This window comes from Rhododendron vialii, chromosome 1a (genome assembly GCF_030253575.1).
Source record: "Rhododendron vialii isolate Sample 1 chromosome 1a, ASM3025357v1".
Lineage (NCBI taxonomy): Eukaryota > Viridiplantae > Streptophyta > Magnoliopsida > Ericales > Ericaceae > Rhododendron > Rhododendron vialii.
This window is the reverse complement of record NC_080557.1, coordinates 4,235,882-4,263,426: the sequence shown is the minus strand read 5'-3', so window position 1 is coordinate 4,263,426 and position 27,545 is coordinate 4,235,882. Positions and strand designations below refer to the sequence as shown.

At 41.8% G+C, this 27,545-nt stretch overlaps 1 protein-coding gene, 1 non-coding gene and 1 pseudogene across 2 annotated transcripts; all 3 read right to left on the bottom strand.

Moving 5' to 3' along the window:
- Window positions 1-511: 511 nt before the first annotated feature.
- On the bottom strand, window positions 512-2,761 carry LOC131326563 (class V chitinase-like; annotated as a pseudogene).
- Window positions 2,762-6,452: 3,691 nt separating this feature from the next.
- LOC131298493 (G-type lectin S-receptor-like serine/threonine-protein kinase B120) lies at window positions 6,453-9,889 on the bottom strand. Its single transcript, XM_058323984.1, has 7 exons — window positions 8,658-9,889; window positions 8,163-8,294; window positions 7,899-8,074; window positions 7,618-7,828; window positions 7,275-7,512; window positions 7,023-7,173; window positions 6,453-6,933 (listed from the first exon to the last, which is right to left on the bottom strand). The coding sequence occupies exons 1-7, from the start codon at window positions 9,766-9,768 to the stop codon at window positions 6,613-6,615; spliced, it is 2,340 nt and encodes a 779-aa protein (XP_058179967.1). The 5' UTR covers window positions 9,769-9,889; the 3' UTR covers window positions 6,453-6,612.
- A 6,987-nt stretch (window positions 9,890-16,876) lies between these two features.
- On the bottom strand, window positions 16,877-16,982 carry LOC131309097 (small nucleolar RNA R71). The gene has a single exon (XR_009194768.1). It is a non-coding gene; the product is annotated as a small nucleolar RNA R71 (small nucleolar RNA).
- Between the last annotated feature and the right edge of the window lie 10,563 nt (window positions 16,983-27,545).

Genomic DNA, 27,545 nt, shown 5'->3' with positions numbered 1-27,545 from the left:
TCTTTTTCAATGTCCCAACGACAGGGGAAAAACCAACGGACCCACAATCCTTCTTGATGGGAATGGCACTTCTGCTATTCTACATCCCTTCTAGAAATAAATGGCTCTATGAGTTGCACTGAAGTAGTCATTAGTACTTAACAGAATTAACTCTTTGGTTCGAAAGTGAGACTTGCCCATGATGCAGGTTAATTGACATTCACCACTTGAAGTCTCGAACCACTTCTTCCGACATTATTTGATCTGATCCTTCCTCTCAATAAATAGATATGCAACCCGAATTTTCACTAGGCCACTCGGAAAAATATTTTGAACAGTTCGGATCACTTGTGTGGAATCCGAACGTGAGCTCCATGAATGATGTGCACCCTTCGTTGGTACGCATAGAATTATGCGCAAATAATCTGCCACTTTTCTTTTTATTTAAATCATTACAATTGACAGCGAGCCAACAAAAAATTGGTTAGCGCATAAATGTTATTATCATAATACAACCACATTATTCTTCAAAGTAGCTCATCAGCTTACTAGGGTTTTACCTAAGCCCTTTTATTCCGTTAATCCTTGTATAGTTATATTTTCTGTTTTCCATGAGTTTCATGCTCTCCATGCTTGTTTGGCTGCAATGAAAACAAAAAACACATACATTAGAAAGTTAATTTTTGCATTAAAATCTGACCACAAGAGACCTGAGTTTTGGTCGTATGTTTAAAGCGTTGCAGTGGTTAATTACTGCGGATGGCTTACCGCTTACATAATGCACTCATGATCGAATGTCACTGCCCCGGCCATCATTTCAAAAGAGTTTTTCCCACAAAAATTCTAGTCCCACCGTCCCATAATTTTAATCCCTATTGGGATTTAAGTTGTTACGGTGCATGGAAAAGATACAAAAGAAAATGCTTTTGGAAATGTAATTTTTTAGTGCCAAAACGTATGGCATTGAATCCCAGGAGGCCAGGACCAAAATTATTGAATTGGGTGAGTATATGTCCATCATTTTTCTTAAATTTTAACTTCAAAATGCTAGTCGAGATGCGTGCAAATTGATCTGGACACCTGGTTATCGAAATGAATAAATAAATAAATAAATCAACATGCATGAATTTTATGGTTGGATTGAGACCTATATACCTTGTTTTGAGAGATCCCAATTGTTATCAGCTGCAACATGCCAAGCAAAGTAACCAAGCAACCCTTCCTGCTTAGCATATGCAACCTTGGCAGAGATACTCTAGGTGCCATCATACCCTATCCAAGTTGTCCCAGCATAGCAATAGTTCGAAACAATTGTGCCATTGTACACCGTTGCGGCCTTGTTTTCGGCTATGAACCCCAAGATCTCCCCGTAGCGCATCACCCCGTTGCCTGATCCAACCGGCCCATCAGCCAGTGCCATAAGCCCGTGGTTGTTCGCGTCCGCGAGCCGCCATGCGTACCCGTAAAACGGCATTCCGAGGACCAACTTCTTTGGGCTCATGCATCCCGGCCTGGATCCAAGACCCGAACCCCGTAACATACGCTAATCGGGCCCAACGGATCGTATAGGGCTGCATGTGAGTTGATAACTTTGGCCCATGTAGGGTCGTAGAAGTCATAGGCCATCAAGTTGATCCAGTCCAAGCTATTGGATATGGACTGGACGGGATGGTTCAGCCCATTAATAGAAGGCCGCGGTTAAAAGAAACGGTGGTTGTCCGGCGGATTGGGCCTCGGTTGCCACCGTGGCCCGCCACTCGTTGAGGAGGGCAACCATGTTGGCCATATGACCTGTTGGGTATTTAGACGTCAAAAAGGGAGCCTATGAGAAGATTGTATGAAATTTGAAATTACCAAAGCAAACACTCTTAAAGCTTCACAAGCAATAAATTTTTTTTCCCTATCAATTTGTTTCCGGGCGTAATTATCTATAGCATCGAGACGCATGGATGTCATTCTAAAATCATTTGAGCCTCTCTTTTTTTTGCAAATTTTGACGGTTTAATACAACTTTAGGACTATCTCAAGTCTCGTAAATATCTATAGCATCGAGACGCATGGATGTCATTCTCAAGTGGTCCAAAAGAACCCACTGAATGTGATAAAAACAAATTAATTTCGTAGGGAGAGGAAAGAGATTTCAAGTTGTGGTAAAATGAATGGGTAGTCACGAAAGTCAAGTGGTTAGTAATTGACACCCTAGTTTAATTCAAAACTAAACAAAACAAATGAAATAAACCTCAACCTAAACTTACTAGGATTGATTTCACAAACATTACTTACCTTGCCAAATGCCAAATTTTTGGAAGAATCAATGAAATTTTTCCAAGAAGCCGATTGGCTTGCCATAGAAGCGAAGGCGGTCTTGTCGGCGGAGCCACCGCCGATGGACAAGAGGATTTTGACAGAAGCTTTTTTAAGCTGGATAGTTTTGGTGAACTGAGAAAATGGGGCATTGTTTGAGGAGGAAATAGTGACTTGATTTGTATTGGAATCAAGATCATCAAAAGCACAAAATATGTGAGTAAACAAAGTAGAGTCTATATCTAATGCTGCCAGACCACTGTTGGGGAACCAGTAAACGGAGTTCACAAAAGCTTGTCCTGTTGAGAAGTGGAAGTGGAGAGAGAGGAGAGGGAGAAAGAAGAGGGAGAAACGGGTATACATGGAAGCCATTGGACACAAGGGGATGGTTTTCGTCCCTGGGACACAACAACGAGCATGAGTGCGGTACAAGCACAAATGTGAAAGTGTCTTTAAAAAATGTTGCAAACTCTTAAATTTGCTAGAATGAGGATTGAGATTGAAACTATTGATTGTGATGTTATTTAAGAACGAAGCAAAAAAGCCTACGTGCCCAAGAAAATTTCAATTCCAAAAGATTGAGACTCTCTCTCTCTCTCTCTCTCTCTCTCTCTCTCTCTCTCTCTCTCATAAGTCACAACTTGGCAGTTGGCAGGCAAGATTTTAGATGTATAACCAATTCGGTCATGACAATAGACGTCTCAATATGTGCCCGTGTTGATAACTACCCGTCTTTGTAGTCAAATAACAACTCGTTCCAAACTTCCATTTGCATTCATTTTAGGGCAATTTTTGGCTGCTCCTGGGGCATGTCCGCAGTCACGCATTTGGGTGTGTGCATTAGGGTTACGATAGCTATAGATACAGATTTTGCATTCTAGTTTTAGATTTTGTTATAGAATCTAGATTTTAGATCTTGATAGAAATAGATAAACATGTTTACTATAACTATGAAAATATGATTAATTATTTGTAATGGCCCCCAAGAACCTAATAAAAATTACTTCTCTGTCCCATACCGAATGACACTTTCATCATTTTAGACCTCTCAAAAATTTAACTATGATTTTTTTAACTTATATGAAAACTATTTTTTATACGATATTGATCCTATTTGATAGAACGTAATTACTTTTCTCAGACAAATTTTTCAAGATTATAAAATACTGTAAGTTAGTAAATATTTTGAGAGATATGAATGCTGAAATCATCGAGAAAGCAACTAAATTAAGGGATAGCTGGTCCGAACACTAACAACAAAATAAAGAAGTTAATGATTCATACACGTATATATCTAGGGAAATGATTTTCTCAGAGAAATGTCTCCGAGACACGACACGCACTCATCTACTGCTTTCCTTTTTTAACATGTACGAACACATGTATTACATAGGGGTTGGCTTCCAGAGATTACGAAATTAGAATAAAACTTCTTTCTTAGAAAAAACACCCACTACAACTAAAACTATTCACACCAATTAAGATGTTAATTCTGTTAAAAAAAATAAATTAAATAAATTAAGATGTTAATTCCTAGGAGAAGATCACCATTTTTTTTTCTTTTCATTATAGTTTTTCCTGCTAACTCCCCTATCTTGGTTTTCGTTTATTCAATCTGTTTACAAAAAAAAAAAAAAAAAGGTTGACCAGCTTGGTCCAAAAGCTATAAGGTCAAAAAAGCATTTTATAATGCTTATTATCTTTTGACTTTTCTCTTTTGAATACGAAATTGCCCGTCTACTATTAATTTTTTCTTTTTTACCAATTGGCCAATAAAAAGGAAAATGACTTCTTGACTCTTAAAATGCTCATGGAATACAATCTTTGTCATGAACCCCAAGGCCCAAGGTGTAAAAGTAGGTTTGAGAAAGTAACAAAAGGGGCTTGCCCCCAAGACTTCGCAAGTTCAAAATCAACGAAGGCTAAATATTTCAAATTTTGAGGGTAGGTTTGAGAAAGGGGCTTGCCCCCAATAAAAGTAGGTTTGAGATGCGCTCAAGCTACCCCCAAAAAATAGCCGGCTATCCACATATGACCTAATCAGCAATTGCAACGAAATGCGAAGGTTGTAGATATTTGACTCAGTATCTGTGGGGGCTTGGTAGGATACATGATAAGTGCCAAAATATACATATTTTGGCCCTCTAAACTACATTTGTTAGTCATTTATTTTTGTTAATTGATATTTATTTTGTTCTTTTGTTGTTTATAGGTTGTTTGAGCTCGTTGTTCGAGATTTTGAATTAAAGCAGAAGAGACAAAAAACTTGGGGTCTAAATGCATAGTATTTAAAGAAGAATTATTGGTTTGTCATTTCATGAAGCCTACGGAACCTTTTATGTAATTAAGGCATTGAAAACCCTGACTATATTAGGCCTATTATGGATTGACTTCAGCAGGTTTTGGACGAGAGTTCTGGCCGTGGAAAAAAAGAGGAATTGGTTTCAATGTGAACAGCAGCTTTGGACGAAGAACGGGCTGCCATCAGGAAAATTCCACTGTTAGAATATAGTTTAGTTTTCTTTTAGCTCTCTTCCTTTCATGTTATTTGAAGTTTTGTTCAATTATTCGCACTCTAGTAATTCGTATTGATTTTCGTTTTTTTATCAAAGTTGTTCGTTGATTCTTGTTTAACTTAGATCCTGTGTTTATTTTTTTTCTCCAGTATTAGAAGCATGAATCAAATTAGGGTTTATTCTATTTCTTGCATAATGATTAGTGAGTAGTCGTATAGGTAGAATTGCGGGGTGATTAGCACACCGTGACCAGTTCCGGTACTGCTCCTATTTTCAAACAATAAAAAAATAAAAAACCTTCCCGTAAATGAACCCAGGCATAGTCGTAACCCATGTGAACGGAGGAATGGGGGTCCAAAACTTATTCTCCGTTGCGCATGGGTAAACGGCGACCCTAAGGTTCGCATCTCTCGGGGTATCTTTTTCTCTCTAAAATCGAACGTTTTTAAGAACACCAAATGGACCAGGTTAATCTAGGCTGGTTGTGAGTGCTATGAACCCTATGACCGTACCTCCTTTTTAATTATTTGAAAGTACAATTAATTTCTAGTTTTTAGTCAATCTTAATCAATCGACAAGGGGTGGCTACCTAATAGCCCGTTAAATTAGAACAACCCGAGTTTTTAGTCAGCACACATCACTGTCTCTATGGATTCGACTCTGAACTTACCAGACATTGTGTTATGTCGGTCTCCGCCCTATGCTTGGGGTAACCCATTAATTTAGGACTAAAAAATCGCCAAGCAATACATAACATAGAAAACAAGAAAGTGTCCAAGAAACAGAACAAGCCGTCCATTCTCTCTTTCATGGACACTTTCATGTTTTCTTTTTTGTGCATTATAGCATTTCTCGTTTTAAAGAATTTTGTATAGAAATTTACAGGAATGAAAGAAAATCAAGAGAGAAACACAAAGAAATCAAGAAACCCAAGAACTCAAACAAGAACAAACTCATCTTTACTTTCCCAAATTGATTTATCTGTCTTTGTTCGATGATGTACAAATGAACTCAGAAGCCTTTATATACAACTCAACTACAATGACAGCTGGCAAAACCCCTTCTCAACCGACTTACATCCTCCAATTACACTACGCCAGCTCAGCTAAAATCAATCCAACTAATCACTGTTACATCACTAAACACACTACTAAACACAGTTACAAATAGACTTGTTATTAGTGACTTTTGCTAACATTTTGCCTGTCCAAACTCCTCCACCTCAGCCAAGTTAGTGGAGTACCGGATGATATTATCTTTTAAGATATTGTAAAAGAGCTTGTCTCGCAATGATTGTATAATGCATTCAAAACTAGGAGTGGACGACGACTTCATCCATCGTCAATTGTTATATCAGTTTTTTAAAATTTTGGATATCAACTCATAATATGGTTGTAATTAAAAGGACCTTGATCCGATGGTTTACCATTAATTTTTTTTTTTTATAACTCAGATCACCTTACTTGCACCTCGACTCATATATCTTGGAGGTCAAAAGTCCAAACCCACCGCCCACTCCAGGTATTGAATGCATACAATTATTGTGATTACTATACCTGGTCAAAGAATAATGACAAACATTTCCAGAGTAACAACATTGCAGAAGGCTAGCTCATGTCTTCTTGAAACTTCGATGAACTAAAAGGAGCAATAAAACAAGACAAGTTGTATTTCTGGCAATATACACAGAGGGATAGGAATAATCATATTTGCCCAAACTTCAGAAAGATGTGACAGCAAAAGCAAAATCCTAACAAAAAAAATTAACTGTTACGGTGCTTACTCTAGTCATGAAAAAAAGGAGAATTAACCTTCATCGGGCTACCAATTGGGTAATGGATACATCACCAACTGACCAAATTTCTTGTTGAGATGTAGATTCGTGAACTTGAAGTTGAACTTCATCTTCATCTCTTCTTGTAGAAAAAGCAGGTCTTTTGGGGATGTTCTTGGTGGCAGTTTCATTTTTCAGCATTACCGAGAGTTCCAACATAGAGGGTCTATCAACTGGATTTTCTTGGACACATAGCAAAGCTATTTGCATGCATTTCACTAATTTACAAGATGAATTTGTATCGTCGAGTGATGGATCCATGAACTCCATGCCTTTCCCACACTTCCACAAATCATATGCCTGAAGCATTTCGATGCAATGCATCTTTAGAGTTCACAGGAAGGAAATCAATTCGCAATATTCATGTCACAATTTTCAAAATTACTTACATAGTCTAGGAGGTTTAAGTCTTCATAAAGGCCATGTGAACAATTATTCCGCTTTCCGCTAATGATTTGTAAAAGAAGAACTCCGAAGCTATAAACATCTAATTTGGTGGAGTATATGCCACGTTTTACATATTCAGGAGGTATATAACCACTGCAATGTTGCATAAGTGAACAAAAACAGATAACTAGATGGGTAATATTTGAGACTAGAACACATTATGTAGTGTGTATTGTAAGAAAGAAGGAACTTACTATGTTCCAACAATCCGGCTAGTGTTAGCTTCGAATTCATCTTTCTTGAAAATTCTAGCCATGCCAAAATCCGCAATCTTGGGCTTCATCTCGTTGTCTAACAAAATGTTGCTCGCTTTCAAATCCCTGTGAATTATTGTCAATCTTGAGTACTCTTGGAGGTACAAGAGCCCTTGAGTAACCCCTTCAATGATTTGAACTCGATTTTCCCAATCTAAAAGTAATCCCCTGGTTGGAACTACGCGAAAGAGATTTGGATAGTTAAAACATAGGTGACACCTCATGTTAAAACCACACTCAATTATTGTTCACCATTAATTTAGAAGCATTAAAGATTGCTAACCATAGAGATAATGATCCAGGCTTTTGTTCGGCATGTATTCGTAGATCAACATCTGTTCTTCTTTTTCGGTGCAAAATCCAAGAACTCTTACAAGATTTACATGTTGCAGTTTAGCAGTAAGCATCACCTCGTTCTTGAACTCTTCAAATCCTTGTGTAGAAGTCCTTGAAAGTCTCTTTACTGCTATTTCTTGTCCATTATGTAATACACCCTACAGGCGAAATAGACACCGCTTATTTAGTTTTGATTTCTCAATTTTATGCGAAGACGAATAGTTTTACCTTGTAAACAGGTCCATATCCACCCTCTCCGAGCTTATTTTCAAATGAAAAGTTATTGGTAGCTTCTACAAGGTCGGTGAGTCTAAATACTAACAAATTAGGAGCATTTGCGTTTCCAGTAGATGCCATAGTAGTTTTGAATAAAGATTGCGATTCTTTTCCTTTGCCCATCTGTCCTGTAACCAATGAAAAAAACATGCGGAACATTAAAAGGGTGAAGGGAAATGATTTATGCACAAAGTTTTCTCGGCTGTAAGAACTTACCTTTGTTTCTGCGTGCTCTTTTACGCAGATACCACATCGCATAAACTAGTACAAGGGTAACTGTAGTTGCAGTTGGAAGCAAGATTAACAAGAAGGGTCTCTTGTTCCCGAGATTTTTCTCATCTTCTTGTGCTATGAAATTGTGCATTAGAGAAAAATGTGAGAAGACAATCTAGCAGTAGACAAGAGAAACAGAACACTCTTAACCGTTCCAATGGAAAAACACAATGATCATATATTGCCCAAAATTAGTTTCAACTATACTTAGAGGCTCTCAGAGATAGTCCTCTTGACGACAATTGTGTTCCCTAGTTCTTCTAATTTTTCTTTATCATGACTCTTTTGTGAAATCCCAACTTCTTAGCTCAGCCTAGTGGATCAGGAGGAACAATCGGTTTGAGAAATCTTCTCAAATTTACAGGTCACATTGAAATAATGCATTGTTTGTATATAAAAGCACAACTTATTAGATAGCATGGGATGTATAGTACTCACCTGCCTGAGTAAGCACCCAATTTTCAGCATCATCTTCGACTTGCCACACAAAATAACCTAGCAAATTCCTCTTTTTCGCATAAGCTACCTTTTTTTTCACGACCTCAACATCGTCATAAGCAATCCAACTCGATCCGATGACGCAGTAATTCACAACATAGGCTGCATTATAGTACTCCGAAACAGCTCCGGATATCTGGATGTACGCCTTAAGATTCTTGTAGCTCATCCAACCATTGTCGGCGGTCCCCTTTGCCGGTGCACCGACTGCACTGTCATTCGGGTTCACGAGCGTCCAAGTATAGCCGTAGAAAGGCAGCCCCAAAACAATCTTGTTAGCCGATAACCCGCCGTTAATCCAATCATTGATTCCATCTTCTGTATTCATCAGTTGATCACCTCCTGGATCATGCAATGCTGCAAAGGCAGCCGTGTAATTCCACGAAGTAGGCGTGTAGTAGTCAAATGCCATCACATGTACCCAGTCCATGTTCTTCTTAATAGATTCAATTGGAAAACTTGCATTGTCAAGGTATGGGGAGAACGGGACACCCATTGTCAAGATGAGTTGAGACCCACTTGAGTTTCCTGACTCTGATTCGATCGCTAATCGCCACTCATCGAATAGGGTGGCCATGTTTGCCATTTCAGAGCTAGTATTGACTGAATCCCAGTGAAAGTCCAGCCCATCAAACCAATATAATCGAGCTGTTTTAATGGAGGACTCAATGAAGGACTTCCTGAACTCAGATTGGCTAACCATCGAGGAAAGAGTCGAAGACTTCGCCGATCTTACACCGATCGCTAAGAGCGTTGTGACCGTTGGATTCTTTTGCCTGACAGTGGGAGTGAAGATGGAGAAGGACTGGGCATCTGATGAAGAAATGGAAAGTTGGTACGTGGAAGGGTTTAGGCCTGCCATACCGCAGATGAGGTGAGTGAAGAGGGTTGAGTTTATGTCGGTTACAGGGAATTTGCTGCCGGAGAACCAGTAACCGGATTTGATCCATGTTTGAGCAGATGAACATGGGAATTTGGAGGAAAGAAAGAGGAGGAGCAAAAGGGTGGGTGTAGTCAGTGCCATGGCCATGGAAGAGTGGTAGCTTGACATTTGTGGCTAATTAGCAAGCAATTGATGTCACATGGGTTTAAATTCGAGAAAAAGTTACTATACCCCGGATGAGCCGGTAACTTTTGTCCGGAAAACCAACAGACTTACTCCACACTCCACACGCCATGTAGCAGAAGCTGCAGCATGAGCATTAATGCTTCTTAACGCGTTCTTTCCTTTCACTCTCTTTCAACAAATATGGATGGGTCCCACCCTAACCCTTTGAGTTAACATACTATCAAAAAAAGGTTCCTCTACCCGCATGAAAAGCAGTAAAGCTACATCCATCGGTGAACTTCCACCCAAACTTTATACAACACTGTTTTGGAAAATAGAAGTTGCTGTGTTTGGATAAATTTTTGAAATTTTTTGTAGGATTATGAGTAGAGAAAGAAATGAAAGCAATAAGTATAATGATTTGAGATAAAGGTGAGAAATGATTGAAAGTATAAGTAATGAGTATTTTTTGAGTTGAGAATTTTTTTTCGAAAAGCAATCCAAACAAAGTATCACTCCAGAAAAGAAAAGAAGTTGTTTACATTCCAGTGTGAGCTAGAGCAGCTTCGCCAGAGTGAGGAGATGGCTACTTGCGTAGCTGGACGGTCTGATCCTAATCACATATGAGTACTGCTAGGTGTACCGACCATTTTTGGACCGAAACCGTACCGACGGCCGCGCGCGGCCGTCTCCGGCCACCGGACGGCCGATCCGAGCCGTCCAAAAATTTTAAAAAAAAAAACCGAGGGGCCCCACGCGGGAATTAACGTCATCCGATGTGTGTAGGGTGCTTGATCTAAACACCCTATTTTTCGTGTATACATATATACACGAAAAATAGGGTGTTTAGATCAAGCACCCTACACACATCGGATGACGTTAATTCCCGCGTGGGGCCCCTCGGTTTTTTTTTTTAAAATTTTTGGACGGCTCGGATCGGCCGTCCGGTGGCCGGAGATGGCCGCGCGCGGCCGTCGGTACGGTTTCGGTCCAAAAATGGTCGGTACACATAGGATTTTCGAATCACATATATATCTTTAAGCGACGCCAAATTTCTCATGAAACTAATACTTGCTAATACGGTGGTTAATGATATCTTACTCTCTCCGTCCTAAACTGAATGACAATTTTAATATTTCGGACATCTTAAAAAATTATTCATAATGCTTTCCATAAGTAATACTCTATGAATTTTGTTTGATAAATCTGAATCAGACTATTATATGATTTTCAAACTTATAGAGGCAAATGATAATGGCAAAACTCATTTTGATCCTGCCAAAACTCCCACTTGTTAAATGACTTATTTATCCTCCTTCCAATCCATCATTCAACCTCAGCAATTCAACCTTCTCTCTGTGCAAACTTTTAAAATTATACTCTCTCTCAACAATTCAACCTTCTCTCTCTACTATACTAGACCCACAAACCCAACAAGAGATGGCGATGAGCAAATGGCGAGGTAATCCATTGGAGGAAACGCCCGCAAAAGAAGCTGGTGACAAAGGCGGCGAGGAAGTCGATGCCGGCGACGTTAGGGGGTGAAGAAGCCGCACAGGTTCAGGCTGGGGACGGTAGCGCTGAGGGAGATCAGGAAGTACCAGAAGAGCGCCGAGCCCCTGATCTGTTGTGGCCGTGTTGTAGGAGGCGGCGGAGACGTAGTTGGTCGGGTTTTTCAAGGATTACGAATCTGTGCACAATTCACGGCTAATGATATCCAGCTGGCGAGGTCAATTTGTGGGGAGAGGGTTTAGTTAGGGTTTGTAATTTGGGGGATTTTTGTTCTGTGCTATAGTAGTATATGTTTCTCTCTGTCCTTCTCTAGGATTAGTTGGTCTTTTAGGATTTGCAATGTTAATTTCTGGCAGGATCTTGGGTTTAATCTGTTTCTACTTGTTGAAATGTGACTAATGGATATTTGAATCTTATTACCAAAAACAGAAGAAATGAATTTGAGTTGATTTGCAGGGTACAGAAATGACGAGAGTATAATTGGAGATTGCAGGGTGTAGAAATTAATAATGACGAGTAGAAATGGTGATAAGGTAACAGAAATAGAGAAGTAAATTTCAAAAGGCACAAAGGCAGACAATATCATTCATTTTGAGACGAAATGAGTATATATTAATGCCATTTTGGATATACCTAATCATGGTGTATAATCTTATTAACACAGTATATGCTACCTCTGGTTTTCTTTCTTTTCCCGCTTTCGGCCTTTCAAATGGCTTGTCAGGGCGACTTGACTTAGTCTTGTCTGTTTTTAAGGCTCCAGTCCTTCACCCATCAAAAACGGCAAAAATAGAACAGTCTTTCAAATAGACCATTTGATGGGAGAATGGAAAAAGGGTTGAATTGAAATAAAGAAAATCTACTATCGAGGCGGTAGCGCAGTTGGTGAGGCCCACTGCTCCCCTCAATGCAGACGGAAGTTTGAGTCCCACCAGGTGTTCGAAACCAGTTTGCAGATTAAAAGGGAGACTTTTTACCAGTTATGCACTAAAGTGGTGCCGTGGTGATGACGCTTTTTCTCGGACGGTAGCTATGGCTCGAACCGGACATTTTATTGACGAGTAGGGAGTTCCTATAGTCAAGTCAAATGGAGTTGTTACGCTGATTGTCCCCTCCCACCTTTCTTGATGATCAAAATAAATAAATAAATAATAAGATAATCTTATTTTTAATTTTGCAATCTTTTTGAACTGATGTAAAAATCTTATTTTTCTAATCATTTTATTTTAAAAGATCGTAATTAATTTTTAATTCTAGGGCTCTTGAAGAGCCCTGCAAGAACCATAAAACCAAATGAAAAAATTAAGTTTTTCAATTTTTAATTCGTTTGAATTAGTACAAAGATATTATTTTTTTGATCATTTTATCCTAAAAGAACATAATTAATTTCTAGCTCTAAAGCTTTCGTTGAAGAGCTCTAAGAGAAGCATAAAACCAAATATTTCTACACCAAGATAACAATACAAAACGGCGTCGTATAGGTTTCGGTGGAAGTTCAAGTCAGTGGGCATAGCTTTACCGCCCAAAAAGGCTATAATTCCGTCCAATTTCAAAGCAGTGCCAGCCTTTTCCACCTACGTGATTGACTGATGTAGGTGGTTGAGGCAAATTGACCACATTACCCTTTTCCCCCAATCTGAGATGCACCTCCTTCTTTCAGTAATGCTAAAGAAATTGACAGGAGCCACCGACCATGGTCATAGACGATGCATGTATAATCCAAATTGTTCAAAATTTTAAAAAAAAAATCTCGAGTGGGCCTCAAATTTATTCAATATGAATAAATCCTCGATTCAATCATTTTAATTTTCGGTACTCATTCTAAAGCTTTAACTCAAAGTCAGCTTTTTTACCGTGGCATCTCAAACGGTAAAAAAAGGATAGCCAAGCCCGGCAAGCCTCTTATTTACAAGACAAGTCAAATGGTCGGTGGATTTGGCATCCATTGCAATGATATGTCTGTCAGCAACGTCAAATCCGATTTTTTCTTAAGAAAGTGATCATTGCATAACCAAACTTTCCATTTTCCGCTTCACCAAAAAAAAAAAAACCAAATTTTCCAAAATCTACGCTATATAATAATGCTAAGAGCATTCACGCCCCTAAAGAAAGTGATCATTTCAGAACCAAACTTTTCACTCCAAAGTCCATCTACGCTTTAATAATGCTAAGAGCATTCACACCACTGTCGCTACTTCTTGGTCAAAGTTAGATTAAAGAGCAAAACGGCAGAAAGTCTCCTGCATCAGCTTCTAGTCCTCCCTCTCTACTTTGCAATTTGTTTATGTTGTGTTTAGATAAGTTTTTGAGAAATTTTTTATGAGAGTAGTAGAGGTAATAAGTGAAAAGAAATAGAGAGAGAAATAATTGAAAGCAGAGGAAATCTTTTAAAAAAAACTTTTGAAAAAGTAAAACAATTAAGGCATTACCTTTGCTCATCATACTATATTATTTTACTATTTAATTTATACCTCACCAATGAGTCTTTTGTTTTCATTTTTAAATTGGATCCGAGCAAGTTTGCGCATCTCTACTAATTTCGGGGCCATAAAGGTAACGTTCAGGCATAACCCAGTGCTCTAATTTTTAATCCATTTGAACCGGTGTGAAAATATTATTTTTTATTATTTTATCTTGAAGTGTCATAATTATTTTTTGCCTATAGGGCTCTCATAATTAAGTTTCTACTTTACAGAGTCCAAAATAAAGAGCAGAAACTTGATTATGAGAGCCCTAGAGACTAAATTAATTATGACTCTTTATGATAAAATGATAAAAAAAATAAGATTTTTGCACCGATTCAAATGAATTAAAAATTAAGTATTTAATTTTTTTAATAGATCACTATAGAGTATACGTATTACATTTGAGAAAAAATAAAGAATAATAATAACATCTCAATATTATTTTGGAAGAAGAAGGAAATAATATATTAATAGACCATAAGTTAAAATAGTGAGTCTGATGCAGTATATATTTTAAAAATGACTAACTAAAGTAATAAAATGATATTTTAAGGTGTAATTTGGTCTGAAATTTAAAAAAGCTGATACGGATGTTTTTACCGCTATATAGAGTTCCTTAGCGTTAAATCAAGCTAGACATCCTGCTTGGTTAGTATATCTACTCGGAGAAATAACCATCTTTTTCAATGTGCCCACGACAGGGGAAAAACCAACAAACCCACAATCCTTCTTGATGGAAAAGGCACTTCTGTTGTTCTACATATCACTCCTAGAAATAAATGGCTCTGTGAGTTGCACTGAAGTAGTCATTAGTACTTCACAGAATTAATGCTTTGGTTCGAAAGTGAGACTTGCCCATGATGCAGGCCGGTTAAATGACATTCACCACTTGAAGTCTCGAACCACTTCTGCCCACATTATTTGATCTGTTACTTCCTCTCAATGTATAAATAGCTATGCAACTCGAATTTTTACTAGGCCACCAGTAAAAATGTTATTAATAGTTTGGATCACTTGTGTGGAATCCAAACGTGGGCTCCATGCACGATGGTGAACGCTTCGTTGGTACTCATAAAATTATGTGTGAAACATTTGCCGCTTTTCTTTTTTTATTTGAATCATTACGACTGACAGGGATCAAGCCAACAAAAATTGGTTAGTGCGTGAATGATATTATCATAATCAGGGACAGAGCCAGGAATTTCACCATGCTGGGATGATCATACATGCGAGAAAAAAATATAAATACACATGTATAATAATGTAAATACATTAAAACTCAAAATAACGTAAATACATAAATCTGTTTAACTAATGAGATCGATCTTGATGTATGTGTCTTATTTTTTTTACTGTTCATCTTTTTTTTCATTCATCACAACTGGACGATTTCGGTCCAAGGGCTTTCATGTTACTACTTGATTTTACCAGTCAAAAAGTAAAGAATTAGAAGTCTAGAATAACAATTAGAGAAAGACATACCTACAACTTAGATTTCACCAAAATTAATGAGGGTTTCCAAAATCTTTTCTCCTCCGTTGCTATTTTCTCGAAATTGCCTTGAAGTCTTAATAATTGGATATGTTTGTGCCAAGAGAGAGGGAGAGGGTTTGGTGTGCCATTGAGGTTTTAAAGCAAAAAGAAATAAAACTGTAAAATACTAAACTCATCTAACGAAAGTTGGAAGTTTATTACTTGAATATTCACAATATTAACCCTCTAGTTTTATGTTTTGTTATATTTTAACTCTTTAGCCTTTAGTAATTAATGTTAGTATCCTCGTATTTTAAAGGTTACTATTATATATATATTTTCAAAATTCTACACATGAACGAGCCTATATAATTTCATAGGAATTTATTTATTTTTATATGCAATAGTAGTGTTTTTTTTTTCCTTGTAGAGGCGACTGCCCCTATTGGTCCCACCCTGACTCCATCCCTATCATAATACAACCCCATTATTGTTCAAGGTAGCTCATCAGCTTGCTAAATTAGGGTTTTACCTAAGCCCTTTTATTCAGCTAATCCTTGTATAGTTATATTTTCTGTTTTCTATGAGTTTCTCCCCATGCTTGTTTGGCTGCAATGAAAACAAAAACTACATCATTTGAAAAGTTAATTTTAGAATTAAAATCCGACCACAAGAGACCTCAGTTTTGGTTGCACGTTTAAAGCATTCCAGTGGTTAATTACTGCGGATGACTTACCACTTACATATTAATGCACTCATGATCGAATGTCATTGCCCCATCATTTCAAAAGAGTTTTCCCAACAAAAATTCTACTCCCTTCGTCCCATAATTTTAATCCCTATTGGGATTTAAGTTGTTACAGTGCATGAAAAGATACAAAAGAAATTGCTTTTGGAAATGTAATTTTAGACACGAAATGACATGGTTGCATTAATTCGATTAGTTTTTATTTTAGTTTATTGTTATTTATTGTAATTTTGTTTGTTAGTTTTGGTACTCTTAGCTACAGGTTATGAGGCGACAAAACGAGCAAAGATCACAATGGGCAAGCGGTGCCGTGATATAACGCGATTTCGTTTACCCATTGTGAGTTTTGTTCTTCTTTTTGGTGAATTTGTGTCTGTGTATAGAGTACCCCATTCTTACAATTGAGGGGTATTGAACTTACATGCTTGGTCTTCGGTCTTTGGAACCCAAACTTCTTCCTCTTCATCTAGACTTAGAAAGGAGACACAGGGTTCACAAAAAGACTAATTTAGTCACAATGGCTGATGAGCAGAGGGACTTAGTTGTACCTGACCCCTTCCCTCTGAACTCACATTTCGCCCCCACAACATACATTACACCATCATGTGTACGACTACCCACAATCATGGCTAACAACTATGAGATTAAGCCCGGTACACTCCAAATGCTCCCTAAGTTTCAAGAGCAATCTCAAGAGGATCCATATCAACACATCACTGAATTTGAAGCCCTCAGTTCCATGCTTTTAATTCATAATTTTTCGATGGATGCATTGAGATTGATTTTGTTTCAATTCACTTTGATAGGGAATGCCAAACATTGGCTTAGTACTTTGCTAGCTAATTCTATAACATCTTGGGCGCAAATGAGTGCGGCATTCCTTAATAAATTTTCCCCATAGGAAAAACACTCCAACTTCGGCAGGAGATCACCACTTTCAAACTAGTTGAGAATGAACAGTTCTATGAGGCTTGGGAGCGATATAGGGATCTCATTCGTAAGTGTCCGCACCATGACATACCTAAGTGGCAATTAGTACATTGTTTTTATTCCGGGTTGCTTCTGCTGCATTGTGTGATGGTTGATGCCTCATGTGGAGGCTCTGTGATGGTTAAGCATGAAGAGAATGCCTAGCAATTGTTCGAAACTATGAGCGAAGGGTCCCTACAAAATGTTTCTTTTGAGAGGAGAGGTAAGTCAGTCACTGCTGGTTCTGATAAGCCACGAGGTATGTACGAGATTAAACCATCTCATGACCTCCATTCTAAAGTAGAAATATTGACTGAAAAGGTTGAAAAGCTTCTTTGCATGGGACCGGCCACCTCACAGCCTCCACCTTCTTAGAAGGCATGTTCTTTATGTGCTAGCTCGGCCCATTTCATTGCTGATTGTCCTGCAGCCCCACAATTTCCCATTTTTGTGGAGGAGTAAGTTAACACCGCACAGGGGTACTCTAATGCACGGGGTTTCTCCCAACCGGGTAATGATCCGTATTCTAGTACTTACAATGCGGGTTGGGCCAAACATCCTAATTTCTCGTGGAAGACGGAACAACAGGGCAACAGTTTTGTCCAACAACCTAGGCCATTTAACACTCAGTTTAACCCTGCGGCCTATCTCTCACAGAACCAGCAGCAAGCACCTCCCTAATCCTCGCGGGGTCCACCCTTTAAGGAAAAGGTGCTACAAGCGGTTGACAAACTCAATCATACCCAACAGCAGGTGCGCACCAACACACAGTCCATCGTGAGGTTAGAGACCCAAGTGGGGCAAATAGCCAATGCACTGAGTCGTAGGGAATATGGTAGGTTGCCCAGTTAGCCTCTCCAACCCCCTAAATGACAGTTTGTGGTTCATGAAACAGCCCCTGCTGACGCTAAGGAAGTCATGACATTGCGCAATAATAAAGAGGTCGAAACCCGACCAGAGAAAGAGAAGCCGAAGGAGCATTTGGCTCCCTTCGACCCCGATGACTTTGGCGAGGAGTGTTCATAAAGCAAGGAGGGAACCCATTTAGTCACACCTGCACCACCCACTCCCATGTCAAAGGGCTTTAAGGTGCCACCCTATGTGCCTAAAGCCCCGTTCCCATCATGTTTGAATGCACCATCTCCCTTTCTTAAGAGGGGAGTATCTATGGATGATACCCTTGAGGTATTCAAGCAAGTGAAAGTTAACATTCCACTCCTAGATGCCATCAAACAAGTCCCAATCTATGCAAAATTTCTTAAGGACCTTTGCACTCAAAAGAGGAAAAATAGAACCAATATATCTAAAAAGGTCCTTCTCATCGAGCAAGTGAGCTTTATTTTTTAGTTTGACGCTCCCTCTAAGTTGCAAGACCCTAGTACCTCGACTATTGATATAGTCATTGGAAAACATGCCATAGAGCTCGCAATTTTAGACGTAGGGGCTAGTGTCAACTTGATTCCGTACTCGGTATATGAACAATTGGGGCTTGGGGAGTTGAAGCCCACATCGGTTACCTTGCAATTAGCTGGTTACCTTGCAATTAACTGATAGATCCATTAAGGTGCCACGTGGAGTAGTTAAGGACTTTCTTGTTAAGGTTAATGATTTTTACTTTTCAGCTGATTTTACAGTCCTTGACATAGAACTGATGCAAACCCTTAAAAACCAAACTCCAGTTATTCTTTGTCGTCCCTTCTTGGCGACTGCTAATGCAAACATTCATGTGAGGAGTGGGGAGATGGAGGTGACTTTTTGGAACATGACCCTTAAACTAAATGTTTACAAGGCTACGAGACCTCCTCTAATGGAAGAAGACTGCTTCGCAGTCGATGTCATAAAGGACTTAGTGGAGGAGGCGTTGCCTAATATTTTGACCGATGACCTTCTGGCCGCTTGTTTAGCTCATTTTGACTTTGAGAATTTTGATATTGATCAGTCTATCGAGGAGGTTAATACTTTACTTGGTTCCACACACCTAATGGTCACCCCTCCTCAAGAAATCAAAGTTGAGCCTGGACCCATTCTTCTGAGTGAGCCACCCACTCCTTTTGTAGGGTCCCCATTAGAGCTTGGGTTACAGCATGTGCCTCCTGAATCTATGGTTCCATGTGTTAATTTAATAGAGGCGATCACAATAGATTGTGGACATACGGAGTGTATTCAAATTTGGGGGGTAGCTGGTTCTTGCACAAATATTCATGGTTCAGAGGGAGAGATGAAGAGTAATGTGTCTTGTCCGGTCTTAATTTTTAGGGTGAGTTTTGAAACTTTGCCATTTAAGCACATTTTTCCTTGGTATGATGATTTTATTCGTATGGTGGCTAGAGGGACAATTCTGACTTGGTTATGTGATCAACTATCTTTCATTTTTCTAGACGGGTCGGATGATATCTTTTGGAATGATCCATCTCGTGTAAATTTAAGAGGAGGTTAAACTGTTCTTAGAGCGTTGAGTGTGAGGTGGATCGTGACAAGTCCAAGAGACTTTATATCCATGGAGGATGAGATACCTCCGGTGTTTGTCATTGTCGGGGTTCAGATTTGGATCAGTCAGCTCGGGCTCCGCTCTTTGCTCCTTCCTTACAGCTCCGTGCGTCCTCTGCTCAACCTTCAACAAGTCACTAGGGTTGGTGGCCGTGACGGGAAGAGCGTCGACGGCCTCGGGAAAGAGATAGGCCTCGGAAAGAATATAGACCTCGGGAAGAACATGAACAGTGCCATAAACAGTGTTATTTCATGCTTCAGACGAACTAGTCGGCGTTTTCCACCAATTGTCGGGATCTTGATCGTGAGAGGATTCCGGTTCCTTCCTCCGTTTGCTCCACGCCTCCACTGCTGGACCTGCAACAAGTCACTAGGGCTGTGGAAGCCCAGTGACCCTCCGACGATCAAGTTAGATGTAAGGAGAAAGGTTTAGGTCCAGGGTTAGGGTTAGGGTAGAACGACCTACCTCTTTAGGTTAGAGTCCCTTTGTATTTATAGATCTTGGTTTGCTTGGCCTCCAAGCTAGCGCGTGAAGGTCACGCTCGGGTAACCGCCTCGGCTAACATCATAGATGATGCACCGGATAAGGCGGTTACGGAGCACATGGCCAGGTCATCCCTTCGCGAGGATTCTTCTCGATGATGTGTCTCATTAGGCGCAGGAGGCTTGCTCGGGAGCCCTCGATACTGTGTTTCGGGGGTCGGTATGGAGCCCTCGGATGCCCTCGGTGATATGTCTCTAGGGTCGGTACGGAGCCCTCGGGTGCCCTTAGTAATATGTCTTCGGGGTCGGTACGAATCCCTCGGTAATATGCTTCCGGGGTCAGTATGAAGCCCTCGGTGGTATGTCTCCGGGGTCGGTACGGAGCCCTCGGCAATATGCTTCCGGGGTCGGTACGGAGCTCGGTGGTATGTCTTCGGTGTCAGTACGGAGCCCCATTTATTTGGGCCACTACAATAACCCCTCAACTTCTCTCGTGACGAGTAGTGTGGCCGAATATTTTAAAATGTACGAAGCCCCAGAGAGATGTGTCGAGCCTCATACCCGTTGTTCGTCGGTTCATGGGTTCGATTTTAGGAAACCGAGGCACGAAGGAGGCACGGAAGGGTTCCGTCGGTTCGTGGGCTTGGCTTTGGGAAACCTAGGCACGGAAGGGTTCCGTGCGTTCGTGGGCTTGGCTTTAGAAAACCAAGGCACGAAGGAGGCACGGAAGAGTTCCGTCCGTTCGTGGGCTCGGCTTCGAAAAACCTAGACACGAAGGAGGCACGGAAGGGTTCCGTTGGTTCGTGGGCTCGGCTTCAAAAAACCAAGGCACGAAGGAGGCACTGAAGGGTTTCGTCGGTTCGTGGGCTCGGCTTCGGGAAACCTAGGCACGAAGGAGGCACAGAAGGGTTCGGTGAGTTCGTGGGCTTGGCTTTGGAAAACCAAGGTACGAAGGAGGCACGGAAGGGTTTCGTCGGTTCGTGGGCTCGGCTTCGGGAAACCTAGGCACGAAGGAGGCACGGAAGGGTTCCGTGAGTTCGTGGGCTTGGCTTTGGAAAACCAAGGCACGGAAGGGTTCCGTCCGTTCGTGGGCTCGGTTTCGAAAAACCTAGGCACGAAGGAGGCACGGAAGGGTTCCGTCAGTTCGTGGGCTCGGCTTCGAAAAACCAAGGCACGAAGGAGGCGCAGAAGGGTTCCGTTGGTTTGTGGGCTCGACTTCGGGAAACCTAGGCACAATGGAGGCACGGAAGGGTTCCGTGAGTTCGTGGGCTTGGCTTTGGAAAACCAAGGCACGAAGGAGGCACAGAAGGGTTCCGTCGGTTCGTGGGCTCGACTTCGGGAAACCTAGGCACGATGGAGGCACAGAAGGGTTCCGTGAGTTCGTGGGCTTGGCTTCGGAAAACCAAGGCACGAAGGAGGCACGGAAGGGTTCCGTCCGTTCGTAGGCTTGGCTTCAGCAAACCTAGGCACAAAGGAGGCACCGAAGGGTTCCGTCGGTTTGTGGGCTCTGCTTCGGAAAACCTAGGCACGAAGGAGGCATGGAAGGATTTCGTCGGTTCGTGGGCTCGGCTTCGGAAAACCAAGGCACGAAAGGGTTCCGTCGGTTCGTGGGCTCGGCTTCGGGAAACCTAGGCACGGAAGGGTTCCGTGAGTTCGTGGGCTTGGCTTTGGATAACCAAGGCACGAAGGAGGCACAGAAAGGTTTCATCGGTTCGTGGGCTCGGCTTCAGGAAACCTAGGCACGAAGGAGGCAAAGAAGGGTTCGGTGAGTTCGTGGGCTTGGCTTTGGAAAACCAGGGTACGAAGGAGGCACGGAAGGGTTCCGTCGGTTCGTGGGCTCGGCTTCAGGAAACCTAGGCACGAAGGAGGCACAGAAGAGTTCGGTGAGTTCGTGGGCTTGGCTTTGGAAAACCAGGGTACGAAGGAGGCACGGAAGGGTTCCGTCGGTTCGTGGGCTCGGCTTCAGGAAACCTAGGCACGAAGGAGGCACAGAAGGGTTCGGTGAGTTCGTGGGCTTGGCTTTGGAAAACCAGGGTACGAAGGAGGCACGAAAGGGTTCCGTCGGTTCGTCGGCTCGGCTTCGGGAAACCTAGGCACGAAGGAGGCACGGAAGGGTTCCGTGAGTTCGTGGGCTTGGCTTTGGAAAACCAAGGCACGAAGGAGGCACGGAAGGGTTCTGTCGGTTCGTGGGCTCGGCTTCGGGAAACCTAGGCACGATGGAGGCACGGAAGGATTCCATGAGTTCGTGGGCTTGGCTTCGGAAAACCAAGGCACGAAGGAGGCACGGAAGGGTTCCGTCCGTTCGTGGCTCGGCTTCAGGAAACCTAGGCACAAAGGAGGCACCGAAGGGTTCCGTCGGTTCGTGGGCTCTGCTTCGGAAAACCTAGGCACGAAGGAGGCATGGAAGGGTTTCGTCGGTTCGTGGGCTCGGCTTCGGAAAACCAAGGCACGAAAGGGTTCCGTCGGTTCGTGGGCTCGGCTTCGGGAAACCTAGGCACGGAAGGGTTCCGTGAGTTCGTGGGCTTGGCTTTGGAAAACCAAGGCACGAAGGAGGCACGGAAGGGTTTCGTCGGTTCGTGGGCTCGGCTTCAGGAAACCTAGGCACGAAGGAGGCACGGAAGGGTTCCGCGAGTTCGTGGGCTTGGCTTCGAAAAACCATGGCATGAAGGAGGCACGGAAGGGTTCCGTTCGTTCGTGGGCTCGGCTTCGGAAAACCTAGGCACGAAGGAGGCACGGAAGGGTTCCTTCGGTTCGTGGGCTCGGCTTCAGGAAACCGAGGCATGGAAGGGTTCCGTCGATTCGTGGGCTCGGTTTCGAAAAACCTAGGCACGAAGGAGGCACGGAAGGGTTCCGTCGGTTCGTGAACTCGGCTTCAGAAAACCTAGGCATGAAGGATTCACGGAAGGGTTCTGTCGGTCAATAGGCTTGGCTTCGGAAAACCTAGGCACGAAGGAGGCACGGAAGGGTTCCGTCGGTTCGTGGGCTCGGCTTCGGAAAACCAAGGCACGAAGGAGGCATGGAATGGTTCCGTCGGCTCGTGGGCTTGGCTTCGGAAAACCAAGGCATGAAGGAGGCACGAAAGGGTTCGGTCCGTTTGTGGGCTCGGCTTTAGGAAATCTATGCATGACGAAGGCACGGAAGGGTTCCGTGAGTTCGTGGGCTCGGCTTCGCGAAACCTAGGCACGAAGGAGGCACGGAAAGGTATGGACGCTTCCAAGCTTGTCGAAAGCTAATTTCTGCCTTGAATCTTGGATTGATTGCTGTGTGGGGCACGGTGAACGCCTTCTGTGCTAGCCCATTTTCTCCTAAAGAACCATTTCCCTTGAAGGGGCAAGGCGGTCTTTTTACGGACTTCCTAGGCCATGGATTCTTTTGGCGGATGCGTACGTTGTTGAGCAGCGGACGATCCTAGCCCCCGCCAGAGCAAGAGTTGGAGGACAGGTGGAAGAGCCGCTTGGTCTTCACCAATTTCTCTCATTGCGTCGCCACTTTTTGGTTCTTGGATCTCGACATTTCCGTCGTGAAGAACGCCTATAAGCGAGGTGAGAGTTGTTGAAGGGGAGGAGCGAACATCAGAGAGAACGACTAATCCCCAGCAGAGTCGCCAATTGTCGGGGTTCAGATTTGGATCAGTCTGCTCGGGCTTCGCTCCTTGCTCCTTCCTTACAGCTTCGTGCGTCCTCTGCTCAACCTTCAACAAGTCACTAGGGTTGGTGGCCGTGACGGGATGAGCGTCGACGGCCTCGGGAAAGAGATAGGCCTCGGAATGAATATAGACCTCGGGAAGAACATGAACAGTGCAATAAACAGTGTTATTTCATGCTTCAGATGAACTAGTCGGCTTTTTCTACCAATTGTCGGGATTTTGATCGTGAGAGGATTCCGGTTCCTTCCTCCGTTTGCTCCACGCCTCCGCTGTTGGACCTGCAACAAGTCACTAGGGCTGTGGAAGCCCAGTGACCCTCCGACGATCAAGTTAGATGTAAGAAGAGAGGTTTAGGTCCAGGGTTAGGGTTAGGGTAGAACGACCTACCTCTTTAGGTTAGGGTCCCTTTGTATTTATAGATCTTGGTTTGCTTGGCCTCCAAGCTAGCGCGTGAAGGTCACGCTCTGGTAACCGCCTCGAGTGATATCATAGATGATGCATCGGATAAGGCGGTTACGGAGCACATGGCCAGGTCAGCCCTTCACGAGGATTCTTCTCGATGATGTGTCTCATTAGGCGCAGGAGGCTTGCTCGGGAGCCCTCGGATGCCCTCGGTGGTATGTCTCCAGGGTCGGTACGGAGCCCTCGGGTGCCCTTAGTAATATGTCTCTGGGGTCGGTACGAAGCCCTCGGTAATATGCTTCCGGGGTCAGTATGGAGCCCTCGGTGGTATGTCTCCGGGGTCGGTACGGAGCCCTCGGCAATATGCTCCCGGGGTCGATACCGAGCTCGGTGGTATGTCTTCGGAGTTAGTACGGAGCCCCATTTATTTGAGCCACTACAATCATACTTTATTTTGTAAATCCACTGACATCCTATTATATTTGCACCAGGTGGTGGTGGAACAAGACTCCAAGTATCTTGTTTAAGCAAGGCTTGATACCCAGTATTCATAGCTTGTTGCCAGACTTGATGTTTATTGGCTTCAGAAAAATGAGTAGGCTCTTTTACTGGTAAAGAAGACTCATTACCAACTACTGTCATGCCATTAAACTTTTTAGGTTTAACAATGCCATTCTGAGATCTAGTAGTCATAGAATGATGAGGTACAATAGAAGGTAGAGAAATTGTAGGAGCAGAAGTTGAAGGAATAATAGAAGAAGAAGGAGAAGAATGGGACAACATAGGGACAAACATCTCATCAGGATGATCAGCAGAAACATGTGACATAGTAGGAGAAGAATTATGTAGAATAGGAGAAGAAAAAGCTTAAGTATGTGAAACAGACACTGGTACAACAGAAACACCTTGAGTATTAGTACATGAAGTAGAAGTAGAAGACAGAGATGACATAGGGACAGAAACAGGAATAAGTATGTCATCAAACATAGTTAAAGGAACATGAAACTTAGAGGAAGAATTAGTGGAAGTCCCTGGGGATTGTATCAACTATGAATAAGGAAATTATGTTTCAACAAACTTGACATGCCTAGAAGTGTACACTTTGCTTGTACAAGGATCATAACATCTATATCCTTTTATATTAGGACAGTATCCTAAGAAAACAGAAGGAGTAGATTTTGGAGACAATTTACGTGTGGCATAGGGTTTTAACGAGGGATAGCAACAACAACCAAAAGGTTTAAGAAACATGTAATTAGGAGCAGAATGAAACAATAGAACATAAGGAATTTTGAAATTAACACTAGTATGAGGTATTCTATTCATAAGAAAAACTATTGTAGTTAAAGCTTCAAGCCAAAAGGAGGTTGGTAGGTTAGCTTGTAGAAGAAGAGTAATGGTAGTCTCAATCAACTGTCTGTGCTTTCTTTCTGCACGACCATTTTTCTCAGGAGTATGAGGACATGAAGTTTGATGGATTACGCCATTAGTCAAGAACAAGTGAAGAAGAAAATGATTAATGAACTCTCCCCCATTATCACTCCTGACATTTTGAATAGTAGTGTGAAATTGAGTTTTGACATAAGCTTTAAACTAGGCAATAACATGTTTGATCTCTGATTTATAGTGAAGAGGGAACAATCAAGTATACCTAGTAAAATCATCCACAACAAGCAAATAGTATCTAAAACCTTTATGAGAAGGTATTTGAGAAGGCCCCCACACATCCATATGGACTAATTGAAAAGGAGTAGAAGCAACATTTTCTGAATTGGAAAAGGGAAGCTTATGACTTTTAGCCATATTACAATATTTGCAATTGACTAACTGTGGCTTGCTTATGAACAGGTAAGCCATGCTATTTTATTTAGGAAAGAAACAAAGGTAGACTTAGATGTCCAAGTTTTTGATGCCAAAGCATGGCAGAAGAAGAAATGCTTACAAGTGCAGTAGAAAAAGAAATCCCAGACTTAGGTTCAGTAAAGTTCAGTATGGGGTACAATCCCTAATGATAAGGTCCCTTGTACAAGATCTTGTGAGAAGTCTTGTCATGAATTACAAGACCAAAGGAATCAAAGATGAGAAGACAATCGTTATCTTTGGCAAACTGATAAACAGAAATCAAGTTGTGAGTAATTTGTGGAGTATGAAGAACATGAGATAAAAGTAAATGACCTGAAGGAGTTGGTAAGAGTCCTTTTCCAGTGTGAAAAATCGGCAAATTTGTTCCATTTCCAATTCTAACACCATTAGTGACAACAACAGGTTGAGGATTGATTACATTCTAAAGATTATTAGTGATATGACTGGTTGCTCCACTATCAAATTACCAGGGTTGTGCCTGTGGTGTAGTGAAAGAAGTCTAAAAATTGGTAGGCATAAGCATTAATGAAGAATTACCCATGTTTATTGCTGCTGGTGGAGCAATGTTATATTGAGGAGAGCCATGTGAAACACTTAATGAAGGACCCATATTCAGAGTAGAGAAAGCCTCAGGCATAGCAGCAAAATTAGCTTGTGCAGGACTAGTATTCAGAAAGAAGGGCATAGTAGTTGAAGAGGAAGAAACCTGTGGCATACTCTGAGAGGGTTGAAACATTGGAATCCCTGCATTATTACCCCAAGGAACAGAAGAACCTGCTCCTCTCTATTGAAAATTGGATGGTGGCATCTGAGGAGAGAAATTCATTTGTGGTGGTCTATAATAACAATAGTTGGTAGAAGGATTACTCCTTCCACAAATGTCACAGGGCAGTCTTGGACCTCAGCCACTTCCTCTAGGAAAACCTCTAGAATAACCAAACTGTTGGGATCACTACGCCAAATTTTGGCTTTACCGGCGATAGTATTACCGACATTAATTTAATGCCGTTAAAAGACACTTTTAGCGGCATTAATAAGACCGCCGGTAATAATTACCCTAAAACGGCGGTAATCCAAAGACTGCCGTTTTTAGTGACTTTTTCCGGCGGTTTTTTAATTACCACCGGAAAAAGTAGAATGTACGGTTATTTTTATTACCGGCGGTTTATTACCGCCGTTTATAATAAAACCGACCCGTATAATATAAATAATATTATTTATCCTAGTTGAACCATAATGCGGGTTAGCCGAGTTGGTCGCACGCGCGTTCAAAGATCCGGAGGTTCCGGGTTCGAGTCACAGGGAAAGCAAAAAAATTTAACCACCGATTTTATTGCCGGCGGTATTATTACCGGCAGTTCTTTATCGCCATTTTTAGTATTACCGGCGGTTTTCTAATGCCGCTTTTGTTTTTCCGACAATTGTTTTTCCGGCGGTTTATTTCCGGCGGTTTTTGAACTATTACCGGCGGTTTTAAGTATTACCGGCAGTTTTGGGACTATTAACGGCAGTTTTCTCATGCCGCTAATGCTAAAATTTGGCGTAGTGGATCCAAAATGTTAACCAAACTGATTAGGCCTAAATTGGTGTGGGCCAAACAGTTGTGGTCCAAACTGTTGTATACTATATTGTGGCCCAAATTGTGAAGAACCAAGCTGTGAATTCTCAAATTGCCGTGGTAAAAATTGAGTGCCAAACTGATTTGAAACACCAAACGTATTTGAAGCCTGAT

What these genes read in the sequence shown, in the direction of transcription:
- LOC131298493 (XM_058323984.1), bottom strand. Translation starts at nt 9,768, where the DNA reads ATGTCAAGCTACCACTCTTCCATGGCCATGGCACTGACTACACCCACC. An exon ending in TTGGGTGCTTACTCAGGCAG is followed by an intron (nt 8,295 to 8,657) that starts GTGAGTACTATA and finishes ACAATTTCATAG; the next exon opens with CACAAGAAGATGAGAAAAAT. An exon ending in CCTGGATCATTATCTCTATG is followed by an intron (nt 7,513 to 7,617) that starts GTTAGCAATCTT and finishes TCTTTCGCGTAG; the next exon opens with TTCCAACCAGGGGATTACTT.